General features: G+C 44.1%; 1 protein-coding gene across 18 annotated transcripts in view; it reads left to right on the top strand.

The window, feature by feature from the left end:
* The window catches only part of ppfia1 (PTPRF interacting protein alpha 1), a 44,342-nt gene that overhangs the window by 12,763 nt on the left and 15,770 nt on the right, over positions 1–15,809 (top strand). For 10 of the 18 annotated variants that reach the window (XM_018763619.2, XM_018763622.2, XM_018763631.2 and 7 more), the window contains exons 3-15: positions 6,705–6,806; positions 7,995–8,159; positions 8,403–8,477; positions 9,461–9,562; positions 11,120–11,341; positions 11,419–11,565; positions 12,559–12,693; positions 13,597–13,653; positions 14,252–14,335; positions 14,729–14,860; positions 14,952–15,014; positions 15,183–15,265; positions 15,371–15,521. In XM_018763619.2, coding sequence (XP_018619135.1) covers positions 6,705–6,806; positions 7,995–8,159; positions 8,403–8,477; positions 9,461–9,562; positions 11,120–11,341; positions 11,419–11,565; positions 12,559–12,693; positions 13,597–13,653; positions 14,252–14,335; positions 14,729–14,860; positions 14,952–15,014; positions 15,183–15,265; positions 15,371–15,521 — 1,518 coding nt within the window. Of the gene's footprint in view, positions 1–5,454; positions 5,490–6,704; positions 6,807–7,994; positions 8,160–8,402; positions 8,478–9,460; positions 9,563–11,119; positions 11,342–11,418; positions 11,566–12,558; positions 12,694–13,596; positions 13,654–14,251; positions 14,336–14,728; positions 14,861–14,951; positions 15,015–15,182; positions 15,266–15,370; positions 15,522–15,809 lie in introns of those variants that run through there. The other 8 variants (XM_018763632.2, XM_018763634.2, XM_029256034.1 and 5 more) reach the window with 2 other exon arrangements.

Raw genomic sequence — 15,809 nt, 5'->3', positions numbered from 1 at the left:
GAGGATTGATCCTCGGATAAGGAGTGAGCTCCTGAGCTGCAATCAGGAGCCAGCGGGAGAGGAACGACGGTCGTGACCTGCTAGGTAGGGCAGAAGGCGGAACCTCAAGCACCCCTCCCGATTCTTGTAGGGCTTTACTCCCCGGCATCATTGTCTGCGGATCTGTGCTGTCAAATCTGAACCCAAGGCTGCGCTCAGCACGCAGGTTCTGGTCTGCCAGCAGGCATAGAGCAAGTGAGGCTGTTTCCACAAGGCCCGGACTGTGGTTTTTTCCATCATCTTCCGCTCCATATAGGGACATGCCTGCGAGTTGACGCCAGGGCTAGACTCTCAGCTGCGGCATCAAGAAGGACCATATGCTTTCAGCATCCTTGTTTCCTGCATTGTTTTATGTGCTGGTGTAATTAGATTTTTAGATGTTTTGAACCTCCTAGTCCCATTCCAACGTACAGCAGATACAGAGTACCTTTTCCACAATTTAAGGAGTGAAAGTTAGCCATTTTGGAGTACTGCTACCCCCCCTCCCCCTGGCTGGCTGCGCATCACATGTTCAAGTACAGCTGCAATAGTATGTTTCTGGAATGTTTTCTCCCCCCCCCCCCCAAAAAAGATAATTCTGATGTTTTAAATGAGTTCTTCTTTCCCAGAATTCTAGGTAGGTAAAGATTTGTTCTATATAAGTGATTGTTTTTTATCTCTAGATAATGCAAATGTTTAAAAAAAGGTAGTTTTTCTATTTTGCATTAACACGTGTTTTCTCCATGGCTGTAGAAGCCTGCTTGGTACAATTTAGAATTTAATCAGCTGCTTTAAGTGCATTGAAATTGAAATAGCATTTTGAATTTTGCTGGAGCCACTTACCACATATGACTACATGGCTAATATACTGTGTGACAGTGTAACACAAGCAAAACATCTGCGATAGGGTTTCAGGAAGACAAACACCATTGTGCTGGGGGATGTGCACCGTCATGAAGTGAGCATTCAGCAGCAACTTGTTTGTGAAGAAGTCTCTGCTTCTTATCTGTGGGTGCAGTGTTTGTGTTTTCTAAACCGATTCTGTTGCCTTAGTCATGCACCTTAGGAAAATCTCTTTACATAGAGTGGCTTACCATGCGGATTCGCTCTTATCTGATTGCCTCATTGATTGGGAGGACTGAGGTCTCGATCCTTCAAGCAGTAATTACAGTGGAATGCAAGTCCTGCTATAGATAGCCCTGCATCATCAAAAAGCCGAAGACGTGTGGCTAAGTCTTCGCAAATGTCAAGAACCTATTTACACCTTCCACCCCTCCTGGGGCATAGGCCGCCAACAGGGGCTCCCCTTGAAGTTTCATCATTGGCGTTTCTGTAGCTGGCAAGGTTTGTGTGGTGTGTGTGGTAGCTAGCCCCACGCCCAACCCTCCTCCTTTCTCAGCTGGGCTTGGGACCGTCCATGGTGGAGTTAAGTGTGAAGAACCTCTTCATTTTTCTAAATTTGCAGGGCCTCTGTAACATTGTGGACTTCAGCTAAATATAGTCCAGAGAACAAAGACAGTCTTGTTCCAAGCTGCTGGGTTGTTCCTCACTACTTTGGAAGTCCAGATGTGTGTTTAAATAGATGTTAAATTGAACCAGACACATGTCGACGTAGCTGTTCCCCTGTGAGGCTTGAGTCTAGGAGTCGGTGACATCAAGAACCCAGCGGGGACCCTGGAGGTGCAGTTTAAAAAAAAAAAACTTTTTTTTTAAATTTATTTATTTATTTAAATAAAAGACGTCATCATGTGTGCCACTTACAGCCCTGACAATGTCAACCCTGCTCTGGCTTGACTCACTGGAGGCTGTGAATTATGCCTCACGGGTCCCTGTCGCCGGTGCCTGCTGCCTCACCGGGAGGGCAAGAGGTTGAGCAGTCAGCCATGACAGTCGGGGGTAATTTAGACCCCCTGTACCTGCACAGCAGCTGTGCAGTGAGGAGCATGGGGTGAAACACAGTCCTATTCAGTGGCCATGTGCCCTAACCTCTGCATATTTCATGAAGGGTCTTCTGTATTGTGTTCCATATGCGGCTCTCCTCGCAGGTCAGAGAAGATTTCATAGACGTGCAGGTAAATAGGTAACCTTCTTAACTTTATAATGGACTAGCTGGTCTGTCTTTTAGCGTATTTATATATGTGAATGTACACTAAGCACAGTCACAAATAATGGACATCCGTGTGAAGAAACCTGTACAAAGGCTTATGGTAAAGTGGGATTATTGATTAGTAAATGGCTTTTTTTTCCCCCTTCCTGGTTGGTTTTGCTTCCGCAACAGGATATTCACCACCTACTATCTGTTTCACTGCACTTGGATGCGAAGTTCTTCCATAACAATACTAAATACTATGTATAATTCCTATCACATTGACAGTCACCTAGTTACAATTCTTGATTCATGTAAATATTGCTTCTGAAATACATGAATTAATGCTATGAAATCTATCTGATGCTGTAAAGCCACTTACAAAGACTTAACCATACATACAGGTGGGTAACTTTTACTGTATCAGTTTTGGGTAAATACCTTGATCTGGGAATGGGAATCACAAATTTGTCAGTAAAACTACACAAGGCCTGTAACACCATAAGGCTTTGCAGAATGAATGACATAGGCGGTGAATCTGATATGATAAATGTCTGTGAGCCAATTTTTCGAAATGTCTCGGGCCCTCGGGTGCTCTGTGCCTCTTGGGTAGACTTGGGCCTCCGTGACCCTGCATTGGACAAAGTGGTTATCGATAATGAATGAATGAAAATGCAATATTGATAGATGAGCTAGATTATTATTGGTGTTACAAATATGACTTATGTTGGTGATGCCATTGTCATCCATAAAAAGAACCCCTCCCCATAAAAAAAAAATATTTTTTAACCCTTTACGTTAAGAATTATCTTAATGTGGAGATTTCAAGGAACAAATTAACATTTGTATGTGAAGAGTGAGTGTACGGGATCCCTCTGTCACCACTGTCTAGGATAGGGGCAAAGAATTTAAGACCATCTGTTGGAGTTTGGGAATATTTTGGGTCACATCTGGACACGATGGATGGATGTACTGAATTAAGATGTTTCAGTGGTAACCATGTAACTCTGGGCTAGTTGAGGGAGCAGCCCAGTTGTAATAAGTGATGCTTCTCCCTTAGACTGCCCACAGGTAAAATGCATCCCTGGCACCTCCTCGAGGCATTGTCTTCCCAGCCCCTCTCCTGAAACGGATCATTTTCCCCAGGGAAGCAGCCGATTAAGAGCCGTGTCATCTGTCCAGCACATCTGTGAAGTTAATCTGCCCAGGAAAATTGCTCTGACAACAGAGAATCCTGCTTTTCCTGTGGAGCCCTCTCCCTCTCCACTTCCCCAGGTTGACTTGATCACCTGTCAGTAGATGATGCACCCCGAGTGCCCCTCCCTCCATCCTACTGCACTTCCCATCACTTCCTGACACGGTAGCTGTGTCAAAATTGCCGGGGGCTACAGTCTAATCAGAGTGTTTTGTAACTTTGTTTTTATGATTACTCAAATATACATCTTCATCTAGAATGTTGTGCTAATAAAGCAGCTGTACAAGAAGTTGAATTTTATCTTCTTTACCCATCAACGCCCTCTGTGCAGAGAGGTCATGACGTCAGAGAGATGGGTTGCACTGAGGTCCTGCTTTTTCTGGAGGGTTGAATTTAATTATTTTGAAACAGGGACACTTTTTATGTTTGTGAGTCTTTATTACCGTCTTAATTTCCAGATTAAGGGTGTGCAGGAGATAATTGTTGATGTAACTGGTTTTGACTGTCTTTTGGATGAGTCATTTGCTTGCGCTCAATAGGAGAACAAAGACGGTGTGTTCAGCAGAAGTGCAGTGTCTCATTACGACTGATCTGTTTGCCAACCTAATGAAAAGTCATTCTTTTCCATGACTGTTGTTACCAAATTATCTGACTTCTGCATAATGATGGCTGAAGCTGAGGGGAGTGTTGAAACTGAAACCAAACAGTTGTAACCATCAATGCCCTCAGCATTACTGTAAAGTACGGTAGGTGACAGATTTCCCCATTCGCATCCAGGAATCCTCTGACAAATATGTGCTTTCCTTCAGCAGAGGTCTTTTTTTTTTTTTTTTTTTTAAATTTGCTGAGTGAATTATCTGATATATTTTGACCATTTTATTTCCATTTTAAAAGGACAAGTTCATTACTTTTTCCCGGAAAATTTAAGTAAAAATATTTTTGGCAATACTGACTTACTGGTACTTTGAAATGTTATTTAGGGGTGTCTCATATATATCAAATAAAGAGAATTGCTGTTTGAATCTTAAGTGTGTAAATTTAAATCTCTATCGCAAGTGCTGATTTAAGGTTTTTATTTAAAAAAAAGAAAAGTCAAATTATACCAAGAAGTTGGCTGGAATTGGTCTGTTATGACCAGTGACCATGATTACAAGATCATGTCACGATTTCAAAATGTTTTGGGATCCAGTTCCAGGAGGAAAGCACTGCTCTTAATTGAGCTATAAGGAAATGGGACTGCAAAAGTCATATCCATGCAGTTGTGGGTCAACCAGTTTCCTCATAACAATAATTTAATATTTATGGCTTGTTGCAAAAGGTAATGAAAACATTAGTGTATTCCTTTAAATGTGTAATATTTTTCTGCACTCTTTTCTGAGCCGTGCTACCAAACAATCAGCATGCCCTGTAATGTACTACAGTATTGTTATAAAAGCAGGCACATTCACACTGGGCTGGGTTCTCTGGTGGTTCTAGCCTCCCTCTGGCATGAAGCCCAGCCTGGAGTCGTGCCTCCGGGAGTCCGCACCGTCTCCCAGCCCCAGTCCGTTCCCCGCTCTGCATGAGAGATTAATATGGGCTGCCCAGTACAGAGCATCACTGTTAATCCTCAAAGATTATTGGAATGTAAAACAGCATGTGCGCGTGCGCACACACACGCACTCGCACATATGCTGTAAAACTACCTTAGACTGGATCAGCTCTGTCCCAAGGCCCACCTTTTTATTTTAAAGTCATCACAAAGGCCCCCATGTAATCCTGTCAGTTTGTGCCCTCGAAACAAGCAGTAGAAGTAATTGTTACTGGCAGCCACCCCTTTTTCTCATTTTTCAAAGTAAAATACCAGCTGCAACCTGGATATTGACACGCCCTGTATGTACATTAATGCTCTTTACTTTTTTAAAATTATGGCAAGGCCTCTCGTGAAACTCGGGGTTGTGTCTGTCCGGTCGGAGCCTGTGTAGAGCGGAGGCGAGAAGGACCACCTGCCTAATGAGTGTCTGAGGTGTGATTTTAGGCGGTACAGTCCGCTTTGTGAGACCTGGACGACTTTGCCTGTCGGGCGAATGAAGGATTGAGAAGAGCCCTCTATGAACACGGGCACAGGTTGCTGCAAACTGCCTTGGCTTTTACTCCCCTGCTGTAGACGGAGCTGCTTCGAAGAGCTGTGGAGAACAATTAATGTTTTGTGTGAGCACAGGGACTTGGGGAGGGGGGCGCTTGCTGAGATGGCTGAAATTGGGGGGGAAAAATTCGCATCTGTCTGGAAATTTAAGTCTTAGCCATTTGCATTTGCTTATTTTTGGAGATGGGGGAGCAGTGATTTCACTTGCTGTTTGGCTGGAGGTCAGTGGTATCTGTGTAATTAGATGCTTTTAATTAGAGGTTTTATTATGGATGTGCTGAAAAGAATGTTTCCCTGGAGGCTGTTGATCAGCCTGCTGAACTCTTTAGGATCAAAACCAGCCTGCACTTTGTCCACTTCTTGCCGAGAACTGACTGAGTAGGAAGGGCCTGCTCCTCGGTTCTGCCTCATGCCCTGTCAAAAAATTAAATATTAATTACAGTGTAAACCTGGAGTTGGGGAAACATCTCTGTATTTCTGCATTTCTGAACAGTGGCTGGATTCTTCTATATTCAGTGGTACATGTGTATTGTTTGCCTTTTTTTCCATTTTAAGTTTGTTGCTCTTTTTCTCACACAGTCACTTTGCTTCCAGAAAATGAGCAGAGCCTTTTTACCACGAGAAAGGAAATCTTTCAATATTCTATAGCAGTTCTGAAGCATGTCAAGGGAGTCCTGCTTTGTGATTTTGTGACACTGGAGGTTTATCCTGAATGGATCTTAGGAAAGGTCGTGTGCAAGGTTCAGTAAATGAAGATGTATGAGTTCCCGTGGACTGGAGCCTTGGCCAACTCTGCAAACGCAGAGCGTGATGCACGATGGTACGGATCTCCTGTGAAGCCTCAGTCTTGCTGTACTATGCCAACCAAGTGAGACGCTGCTTTTCCAGGCCTGTTTGGCTGTGTTTTGAATGTGACCTGTGGCTTCTAGAGCCTGGCGCTGTACCATCACCCGCTGTTGTGCCACGTCTTGGCTGTACTCTGTGTATTCGTTTGGTCACGAAACAACCTGCTGTCCCCAGTGCTGCTTCGCTCACAATGAGTCAGATCATGTTCAAAATGTGCAGGCTGTGATTTTCTCAAATGGGGGGGAGTTGGGGTGGGTTTTTTTTTTTTTTTTTTTATTTAAAAAAAACTAAAGAACACATTACTTACAATCTGGCACTATAGAAGATTTTATAAAATGGCACAACTTTTTTTTCCCCCAACCCTGTTTTTCTAGTCAAGCCACTCTGTCAGGTGTTCTTGTGATCAGGCCATTTTCTGCCTTCTCTGCTCGTAGGAGTTTGCTGCCCTTACCAAGGAGGTGAACCTTCTCCGGGAGCAGCTATTGGAACGGGAGGAAGAGATCGCTGAGCTGAAGGCAGAGAGGAACAACACACGGGTGAGAATCTAGATCAGCCCTGGAGGATGAGTTGCCACCTGGCCGTGAGCTCGACCACTGAGTCACCACACCGACACATACAATACGCTCGTCATGCATGTTTCTCAGATTTTTTTTTTTTTTTTTTTGTGTTGGGTTTTTGAGGTGTGACCTAGCTGATTATCATCTCATTGTAACTTTATCAGTTCAGTCAAATTTATGGATTTGGCCATAACTGGCCTTGTCAAACTTAATTAATGAGAGAATTAATTAATTTAACATTACTCTTTGCGATAATTGCTCAGCATGCAAGTTTTCCTGTGTTGTCAAGGCCCTTAAGCCCCTGCTGGGTCAGAATCTCAAGTGGCTTGACTTCCTGTCCTTGGATAAGTAATTAGGTTTAGAGATTGAATGCAGAGCCAAAGTGCAGCCTCCCATCCCTGCCTTTCTTGTAAGAGCAATTGCTCTCGTAAGAATCTGTACTTTCCAATCAAGTTAGCCCATCGGAAAAGGCCTTTGTCCCAACAAATTGGTCTCGCTCACTTTTAATTCTCAGCTTGAGCATTGCATCATTTGTGTGTGGAGTGTGTCTGTGCTGGTGCATGTTTTCCCTGGGGATTAAGCTATGTCAGGTCTGCATGCCGCAGGGCCAGCGGCCACGCTAGGGTAATCCTCCGTCGCTCGAGCAGCACTGGATTGGAGGATTACAGCCAGGACCCTGGAGGGGGAAAAGGCTGACAGACTGGCTCTGGCTGTGTTGAGCCGCTCAGCAGACCGCAGCTGAACCCTGCGCACCAGCCGGTGTGCAAGCATGCGCGCGCGTGTGTGTGTGTGTGTGTGTGTGTGTGTGTGTGTGTGTGTATATATACAATGTATATGTGTGTGTATATATATGCGTGCACGTTTGTGTGTGTGTGTATATATATTTTATATAGATATATACACACGCACACAAAGCATAATTTCACCAGCAGCTTTGCATGCACTGTAATGTGCTGAGACACATGTTTTTGAGAGAACACCCTTTTTAACATACTGTTAAGTGCTAAGGTTTTAATTTGTTACCCATCTGACTTTATGACCTTGGATGTCATATTCAAAAAGTTATTGTTTTTATTTTTGTTCTTAAATTGATTCTCTGTATGAGAGAAAGAGAGGCACTGTATCCCTCTCCTCCGGTGTGCTGATGTAGGTTGTTTCCCCACACAGCTGCTGTTGGAGCACTTGGAATGCCTTGTCTCGAGGCATGAGCGCTCTCTGCGCATGACCGTGGTGAAAAGGCAGGCACAGTCTCCGGCTGGTGTGTCCAGTGAGGTGGAAGTCCTCAAGGCACTCAAGTCCCTGTTTGAGCATCACAAAGCACTGGATGAGAAGGTTTGCACAAAACAATCCTTTGTTTTTGATGTTTGCTTGACCCTCTTTGTTTGGGCCCATTTTTTTTAAAAAAATTTTTCTACTGTCAGGAGAAATTGAACTGTTGGACTTGTATATTGTCACAATATTTGCAAATTGACACTTGCGCACTGTGGTGTGAAGTTGCTGTTTGACACCCTGTTCAAGTGGCTCCCACCAGGAGTTTCAGCCCCATTTGTAACCATCCCCTTTTGCCCTGAGTAGGTGCGGGAGAGGCTGCGAGTTGCCCTGGAACGGTGCAGTGCGCTGGAGGAGCAGCTTGCAGCTTCACACAAAGAGGTGCGTTCCTAGGCTGTGTTGGCACCGGGAGGCCCGGTAGGGGTGTGTGTGAGGCACAGCCTTGCTGGAAAGAACCCAACCCTCACATTTATTTAATGCTTAGACTCAAACCCTTTTCAGGCTGTTCAGACAATACGTCACATAGGTTTGGGATTCCATTAGAATCGCTTCTAGATGCATGCTTTGGTGCCTTACCTTCTGTTTACGGATTGGCTGCTCCTGTAAAGGAGCGTAGCTGTTAGGTTCACGTTCCCCCAGTGTTGTTTAACTGGATTTGGAGTGTTCGTGTACTTGCTCAAATGTCTTAAACTCTTGTGTGACTTTTGCAGTTCCACCTATACCACCTTTGAATATTTTTGTGTAATTTTTTTCAAATACTCATTTGATTTTGATAAATTTAAGTAAACCAAAATTATTTAACCATTAATTGCAAAAAGCATACTTATCAGTTTTTACCTTTTAATTTGACTTTTGGGCAAATTTGCTTGACCAGATTGATATCAGGAGGGGAGACACAAAGTTGGATCCACCATAGATCATTGCTGTCAAACATAGTACAGCTGCCTCTGTTAAATCCCTCCACTGCATGGCTTGCATCAAAGGATCAGAGAGTGCATCATGGGAAAATGCCCTAGATCACACACTGTCCTAGATCCCTTTACCACTATGGAGATGTGCACGATTTTGCCACTTGATACTGTACAAATCAGTGGGCTGAGACAGAAGAGATGTTTGTGCGCACGTGTCTGTCAGGCCATGTGCTGATTGCTAGTACCATCTCCCCTGGGAGCTCTGTGTCATTGCTTAGGGATGACTTGCCATTTGTGCTAGGAAGATGTCACAAAGACAGCTGTAAGCATTTCTGCAGTCACTTCTGTTAGGTTCTCAGTCATGTAGCCAGTTGTTTGATTTTAATTCATGTTGGCTTTAGTAAAGTTCTTGTTTTGTTCTCACTTGACTCTGCTTCATTATTGCCATTGTAGTTAACCTTTCTGAGAGAGCAGAACAGCCAGAAGAAAGTGGTGGCTGATGGACCTGTAGAAATCAGCCATGATGCTGGAAATGCCCTGAGCACTAACGGCAAGGTAAGGTGAATGCGGAAGGACATTTACACTGATCACACTCATTGCTTAACCACATTGTATTCTATGCATGCATTATAATTATGCCTAAACTGCTTATACGTGTTTGTACTTGGTAATTGCTGTTTGTATGTGTTTGTGTGCAGTGGTGTGGAGTATACACAACTTGTGGCTAAAGGTCAGAGTCTGTGAATGGTATTGATACTTGCAGAACTGGATCAGCCAGTGACCTATGAAATGTTAGCAGAAGTCTCCCCTATGCCTGAAGTGGCAGTGAAGATGTGGTGGGCTCAAAAACCTGGTCCTTTGTGCTGGTGAAGTGCTTGAGCAAGGGCTGCCCTCCAGCACTGAGGGTCCACCGGAGCTGCTGTCCAGCCTCCGCAGATCCTGCAGAAGTGCCTCCTGTCCAGAAATAGTTCTGTATGAAATATGTGTATCTACAGCCTGTGCTGTAAAGGACCTTCATTTCTGCAGCTTTGATTGCAGTTTTATTGATTTGGGAATTATTTTTACTATTGCATTTTTTTGTTTTGAGGAGTAAAACTTGCCGTGTGCTGGAATAGAGTGAGAAATCATATTGGAAGTGATATCATGAAGCAGTAGTGAACCTTGTGCAGCATTTTCAGCTGTACTGAGATGTATTTGGAACCAGAAACTCAAAATGGTCTGAGAATGTTATAACTTAATTTTTTTTACTTGAGTTTTGATGTGGAATTTTGCTTTATTGTAATAGATATGACAATCAAAATGAAGTACAATCTTTTCAAGTCTTATGAACTGAGTAGATTATATGCCTATTTTTCTTCTTTTAAAAGCAGGATATACAGGTTTGCACTTTGTTGCTCAAAGTAGATCAGTGTTCTGCATTTTGCAAGTCAATATAAAGCATCGACTAACTCCAACATACCCCATTTCTCACAAATACTACAGGCCACAAGTGTTTGGCCTTGTTACCTTTAAGGCTTAAGGACAAGTAAATAAGATATTTACTTAAGAGAATTCTTACAAGCTCAGCTGAGCATGTAGTGTAATTAAGAGTAATTATAAGGGGTTGCATTGTTGTATTTCCCTCCTCTAACCATTCAGTTATAGAAATTGTGTGTTTGAAGACAGGCTAGATGACGTATCACCGATGCATGTGAATCGCCATCTAGTGGCAGGAATGTGAAACTAAGCAGTGTCATACACCATGTGTGATGGGGGATCCTGGCAGACCAACCCATCTAGGTGTATAGCCTGTACTACTTGCTGACTCACCAGCAGTTCCTGGATAGTGCTGTTCCCTTTAGCCTCATGCCAGGTTCTGGGCTAGTGTGTGTGTAAACGTCAACAGCAGTCAACCCCTTCGGGATCACGTGTGTCACATTTAACTAATTTTGTCAGATTTTCTTACCTGTTGCTACGCACATGGTCACAGTCGAAGTAAACCATCAACATAAGCAAAAACAATAAAGAAGAGAATGGATTGTTTGGTTTATGGTGCAGGCATAGTGTTGTCTCTTTTGGAGGTTGAGGTAGAGAACCCTAAAAGGTGAGTCAAGTTTTCCCTCCTTCATCCAGCGTTCCTCAGATGGGTCACTGAACCATGAAGAGGACCTGGTTAAGACTGCTGAGCTACAGGAGGTCATTGACCGGCAGAGCAAAGAACTGAGTCAGATGAAAGAGCGCCTGGCTGCGCTCTCAAGTCGGGTGGCTGAGTTGGAAGAGGACCTGGACACCGCCCGCAAGGACCTCATCAAGTCGGAGGACACCAACAGCCGGCTGCAGAGGGACATCCGAGAGGTGAGTAGCGCAGTGCCTCATGCTCAGAGGTCCTGTTCTATGCCAGTACTGTGTGCTCATTCCACTCTGCTCATCAGTCCATGGCACAGAAGGAAGACATGGAAGAAAGGATCACGACCCTGGAAAAGCGCTATCTAGGTGCACAGCGCGAGGCCACGTCTGTTCATGACCTCAATGACAAGCTGGAGACTGAAATCGCTAATAAGGAGTCCCTGTTACGTCAAGTGAGTTCCCCACTTTCTGTATTTTATTGTTTTGTTGCTTTGCTGATTGCTCCAGCTTGAGCAGCCCTGCACTGGACAAGAGGTTTAGTAAAATCGTGATGAAATTCGTGTTGGCGTGTCCTTGGCCACAATTTTCCTTACGTTTCAAAAATCAAAAGTTGGGGGTTGACGTGCTGAGTATTTTTTCAGGGTTATAATAAATGTGCACCTATCACTGCAGAACTTTGTGTTCTTGATGATCTAGTAGCTCTTTTTACCCGGTTTGAGTTGGAGTTTCTCTTTTCCCGTCCATCTTTGTTGATGTAAGGAGGCTGATCTGCCAGTGGAAGGGCTGTGTGACAGCTTCCTTTGGGCACCAGGAAATGCCTGTGGTGTCCTGGCTGTGGCCCCGCATGTCTGCGCCTGCTTGCCTCTTTCACAGAGGCCAGGGCAGTGGTGCGGGCAGGCGGCCTGAATGGGGCGCCTCAAAACTATGTTTGTTTTTTGAGATGTGCTCAGAGCGACGGGCTGCTTCAGGCCTCCTCATCCTGCCTTGCTTTGCCTCATCTCGGGCTGCAGTGAATGGCTCATTGTGAGAGCTACTTTTTCCAAGCAGAAATCCTTCAGAAAATATTGTCTTTGTGTTCTCAACCGCACAGGATTAGAAGCGGAAAGGCCTCCGCTGATTGAATACAGTTTTGTATTTCAAAACATTAAGTGAAAATAGAGGGACATTTTCACTTAGTAAATAATGCCCTATTGTTGTACTCAATATTGTTATCAAAGTCGCCGTCTTCAACTTTGATTGTGTTGCGCTTAAGTGTAGCACTTTTCCCCTCGTATTATAGATGGGATGGGAATGAGATGTAGGGAATGTTCCTTCCCTGTGATTCATCAAAAAGTCCCAGCGCTGTGTTTAGTGAGTGTGGTGCATGAGAAAGAGAGCATTTTTGCTGGTGCACAATGTGAGCACAACAAACAAATGTGTAGACCTTGACATGTTCTCTCTCATAGGCGGAGGAGAAGAACCGACAGCTGCAAGAGCGGCTGGAGCTGGCTGAACAGAAGCTGCAGCAGACCATGAGGAAGGCAGAGACTCTGCCCGAGGTGGAGGCTGAGCTGGCGCAGAGGGTGGCAGCACTTAGCAAGGTGAGTTTCACAAGGTTCTGGTGGTGCATTTGTCTCACAATCACTAGATTTAACCTTGTATTTTTAATCAAGTAAAATAACATTCCTGGCAGAAATGTGCAGTTATGATGACATCAGAGGCAGTATGCAGTCTGTAACTTTTGTCCCATGATTCTCTGATCAGTTCCCTTCTGGAGGTGATTGTTTCTCAGCTGTTTTGTGCCTACAGTATGGAAAGTGCATTCTAAAACCCGAAATGAAGTCAGTATAATTCTTCTGATATATGCACCTTTTTTAAAAATAAATCCTGGTAATAATTGTAATGAGATCATTTTCAGTTGTTTTATTGTTTACTACTGTAGAGATGGCTCAAAGTGTTAAATGAAAATAGTTAATTGTGAATTTGGGGTGAAGATTGCAGGTAAAGAAAGCATCACTGAAAGCCCTAATGTCTGTGCTTCTTCCTTGCCTTATGCTTGTCTCCTGTCTGGTAAATGAGCCTGCACACGTAGGCGTGTCCTTGCCAGGCCATCCACAATGGATGTCTGTCTGTATTTACTGTATTTTTTTTAACCTGTCCAATGTGAATTTGTTGGAGGCTCATTGTTGCTGACTGCATGCAGTTTGCTTTCAGTTTGACTGATCTGACTGACTCTTGCAGAATGAAGTAAAAGAATTTGCTCAGTCTCCCTTCATCCTGCTTCTGAAAGTTACCCCCTTTCTTTTTAATTATTAATGTATGTGGGGTGTTTTATCCTTATACCACAAATCAAATGTAACTCCCTCTGTCTTATCTAAATAAACTCTAAGGAATGAATGTTCCCCTATTTCTTCATACCGCCTTTCCTCTCTGATGGGGGTTTTAGCTCTAATAAAGTCCTCTCTTTGCGCCCTCTCTCCTGGTGGCCTCTCTGCTCTCTGTAGCCTCACCGCTCAGTGTGCACCGACTCTGGCCTCAAGGAGGCCAAGTTGCTGAGGAAGGTAGACTACAGCTCCCAGTGTCCCACTTGCCTGCTGCCTGTTGTTACCTCACCCCTCCCCTTTCCTCCACTCACCAATATTTGTAATTCCACTGTGACTGTGTATGGGAAAATCATTTACACAGAGGTCCAGGAAAGGGCGGCTCATGTATTGGGTTTGGAATTGTACCAGACGGAACTGACTTGAATAGTCAAAGTTGGAGTTTCTTCACTCCCTTTTTCATTAAATGGAGGAGATTAGAGAATTGAGTGGTAGTTGAACACAGTGAAGTCATGAAGTCCAGAACAAGAAGGTGTAAGAGTCCAAGTTACACTGTCAATCTGACCTTCCTTAACCTCTGTTTAATACCCTCTAACACTTTTAATCGAGCACATGCTATTAAGGCAGCATCCCACGCTTCCCTTGTGCATTCTATGTGAGCTTCGGGTTCGCTGGTGCGTTCCCCACTACTACTAGCGCATGGTACTTGTGGGCCCTGCCTGGTTTCTGTCTGTCTGCTCATGTCCATGTGTGTTCGTATCTGTACGTCTACACTGATACGTGTTTGAGCCACATTCTGCACATATGTGTGGGGTCTGACTGCCATGTTTCTTCACAGGCTGAGGAGCGACATGGAAACATTGAGGAGCGATTGAGGCAGATGGAGGCTCAACTGGAAGAGAAGAACCAAGAGCTGCTGAGGGTGAGAGGACTCTACATTCTCCGTCATCAGCCCCTTGTCAGCTGCACCCTCAACTTGTCAGTTCCGCTTCCTTGGATAAATACTTGTTTTTGTTGATGTAGTCTACACGCATTAAAAATAAACATTTTTGCTGCATTCCATGTTTTTATTGTATAGTCTTATGAGGCAATATGGATGAAATATATTGATGGATTTCCATTGGCTGTCAATATATTTAGGTCATAAGGGACAGAGGAATTTAGATGCTCATTAAGAAATCATAGTTTGTTAGCCATGTGGGAACACGAAAGTGTACAACAAAAATTAAATTGGACATCTGCCAACACAGAGGAGCACTGAAGTGTTTTAAAAACATGAAATTACTTACTGATGACTTGACTTGGCGTCAAAAAGGCACGTCAGAGGGAGAAGATGAACGAGGAGCACAACAAGCGTTTGTCCGAAACGGTGGACAAGCTGCTCTCCGAGTCCAACGAGAGGCTCCAGCTCCATCTAAAGGAAAGAATGTCTGCTCTGGAGGACAAGGTAAGCCTCTGTTTTGGTCACAGCACATGCTTTTAACGCAGTACTTGTCGCCTAAACGGTGATCACTCACGTTGTTACTCACACTTTTCAGAACGCTCTCATTCGAGATCTTGAGCACACAAAGAAGCTGATTGAAGAAGCACACCATGAGAAGGTCAGTGCTGTTGCTGCAGTTGCTATCTGTGTGTAGAACTTTCAATAAAATCATGTTTAGTGTTGCTTTATATCTAGATCTTCCTTCTCATACACTGTATGTAATCTTTATATGTCAGCTAATGTAATTTTAAAAGGAGTTTCCCCCCCCCCCCTTCTTTTGCCATAGGAACAGCTTCTGATAGAAATTGAGACAATGAGAGCGGAAAGCGAGCAGGGGAGGAGCAGGAGCAACTCAATGCTGCATCATGGGTACACCCGTACACTGATTTAATCATGGCTTCTGACTGCTGTTTGACTCGCACCCACATTCACCTCGTTATTCTTCTTCTGCAATTTTCCATGTTTGCATTCCAGGCGCTCCCACCTGGTCAACACCCCAGACTTCAGGTACCCGGTGTCTACGTCCTCCGTGATGGACAGCCACTCAGACCATTTTAGCAGCGCCTTGGTGCTGAGGCGGCCTCAGAAAGGACGGGTTGCTGCGCTCCGGGAGGAGCCCTCTAAGGTGAAGCCCCCTCCCCCGACTCCCCAGGATGCTGCCATTTCATCCCTGCTTGACTTACCAGTCTAGAGTTTGTTGCCAGATTGATGGAACTGGCTTTAGAGGATTTAATTGTGGACACCATTATGGCTAGAGTTGGGTTTGAACAAATTTGTTGTGCTGTACTTTGCAATATCAGATTGTGATAAAATATACCTATATTTAAAGCATAAAAAGTACCCATATTTTTTAGTCTTTAATCAGTTATTTGAGTTGCTTATTTTGAAAGCCAGAAACTGAGGCCCATGTATT

Source organism: Scleropages formosus, chromosome 11 (genome assembly GCF_900964775.1).
Source record: "Scleropages formosus chromosome 11, fSclFor1.1, whole genome shotgun sequence".
NCBI classification, from domain to species: domain Eukaryota; kingdom Metazoa; phylum Chordata; class Actinopteri; order Osteoglossiformes; family Osteoglossidae; genus Scleropages; species Scleropages formosus.
The sequence above is the reverse complement of the archived record's forward strand: the minus strand, read 5'-3'. Positions and strand labels throughout refer to the sequence as shown.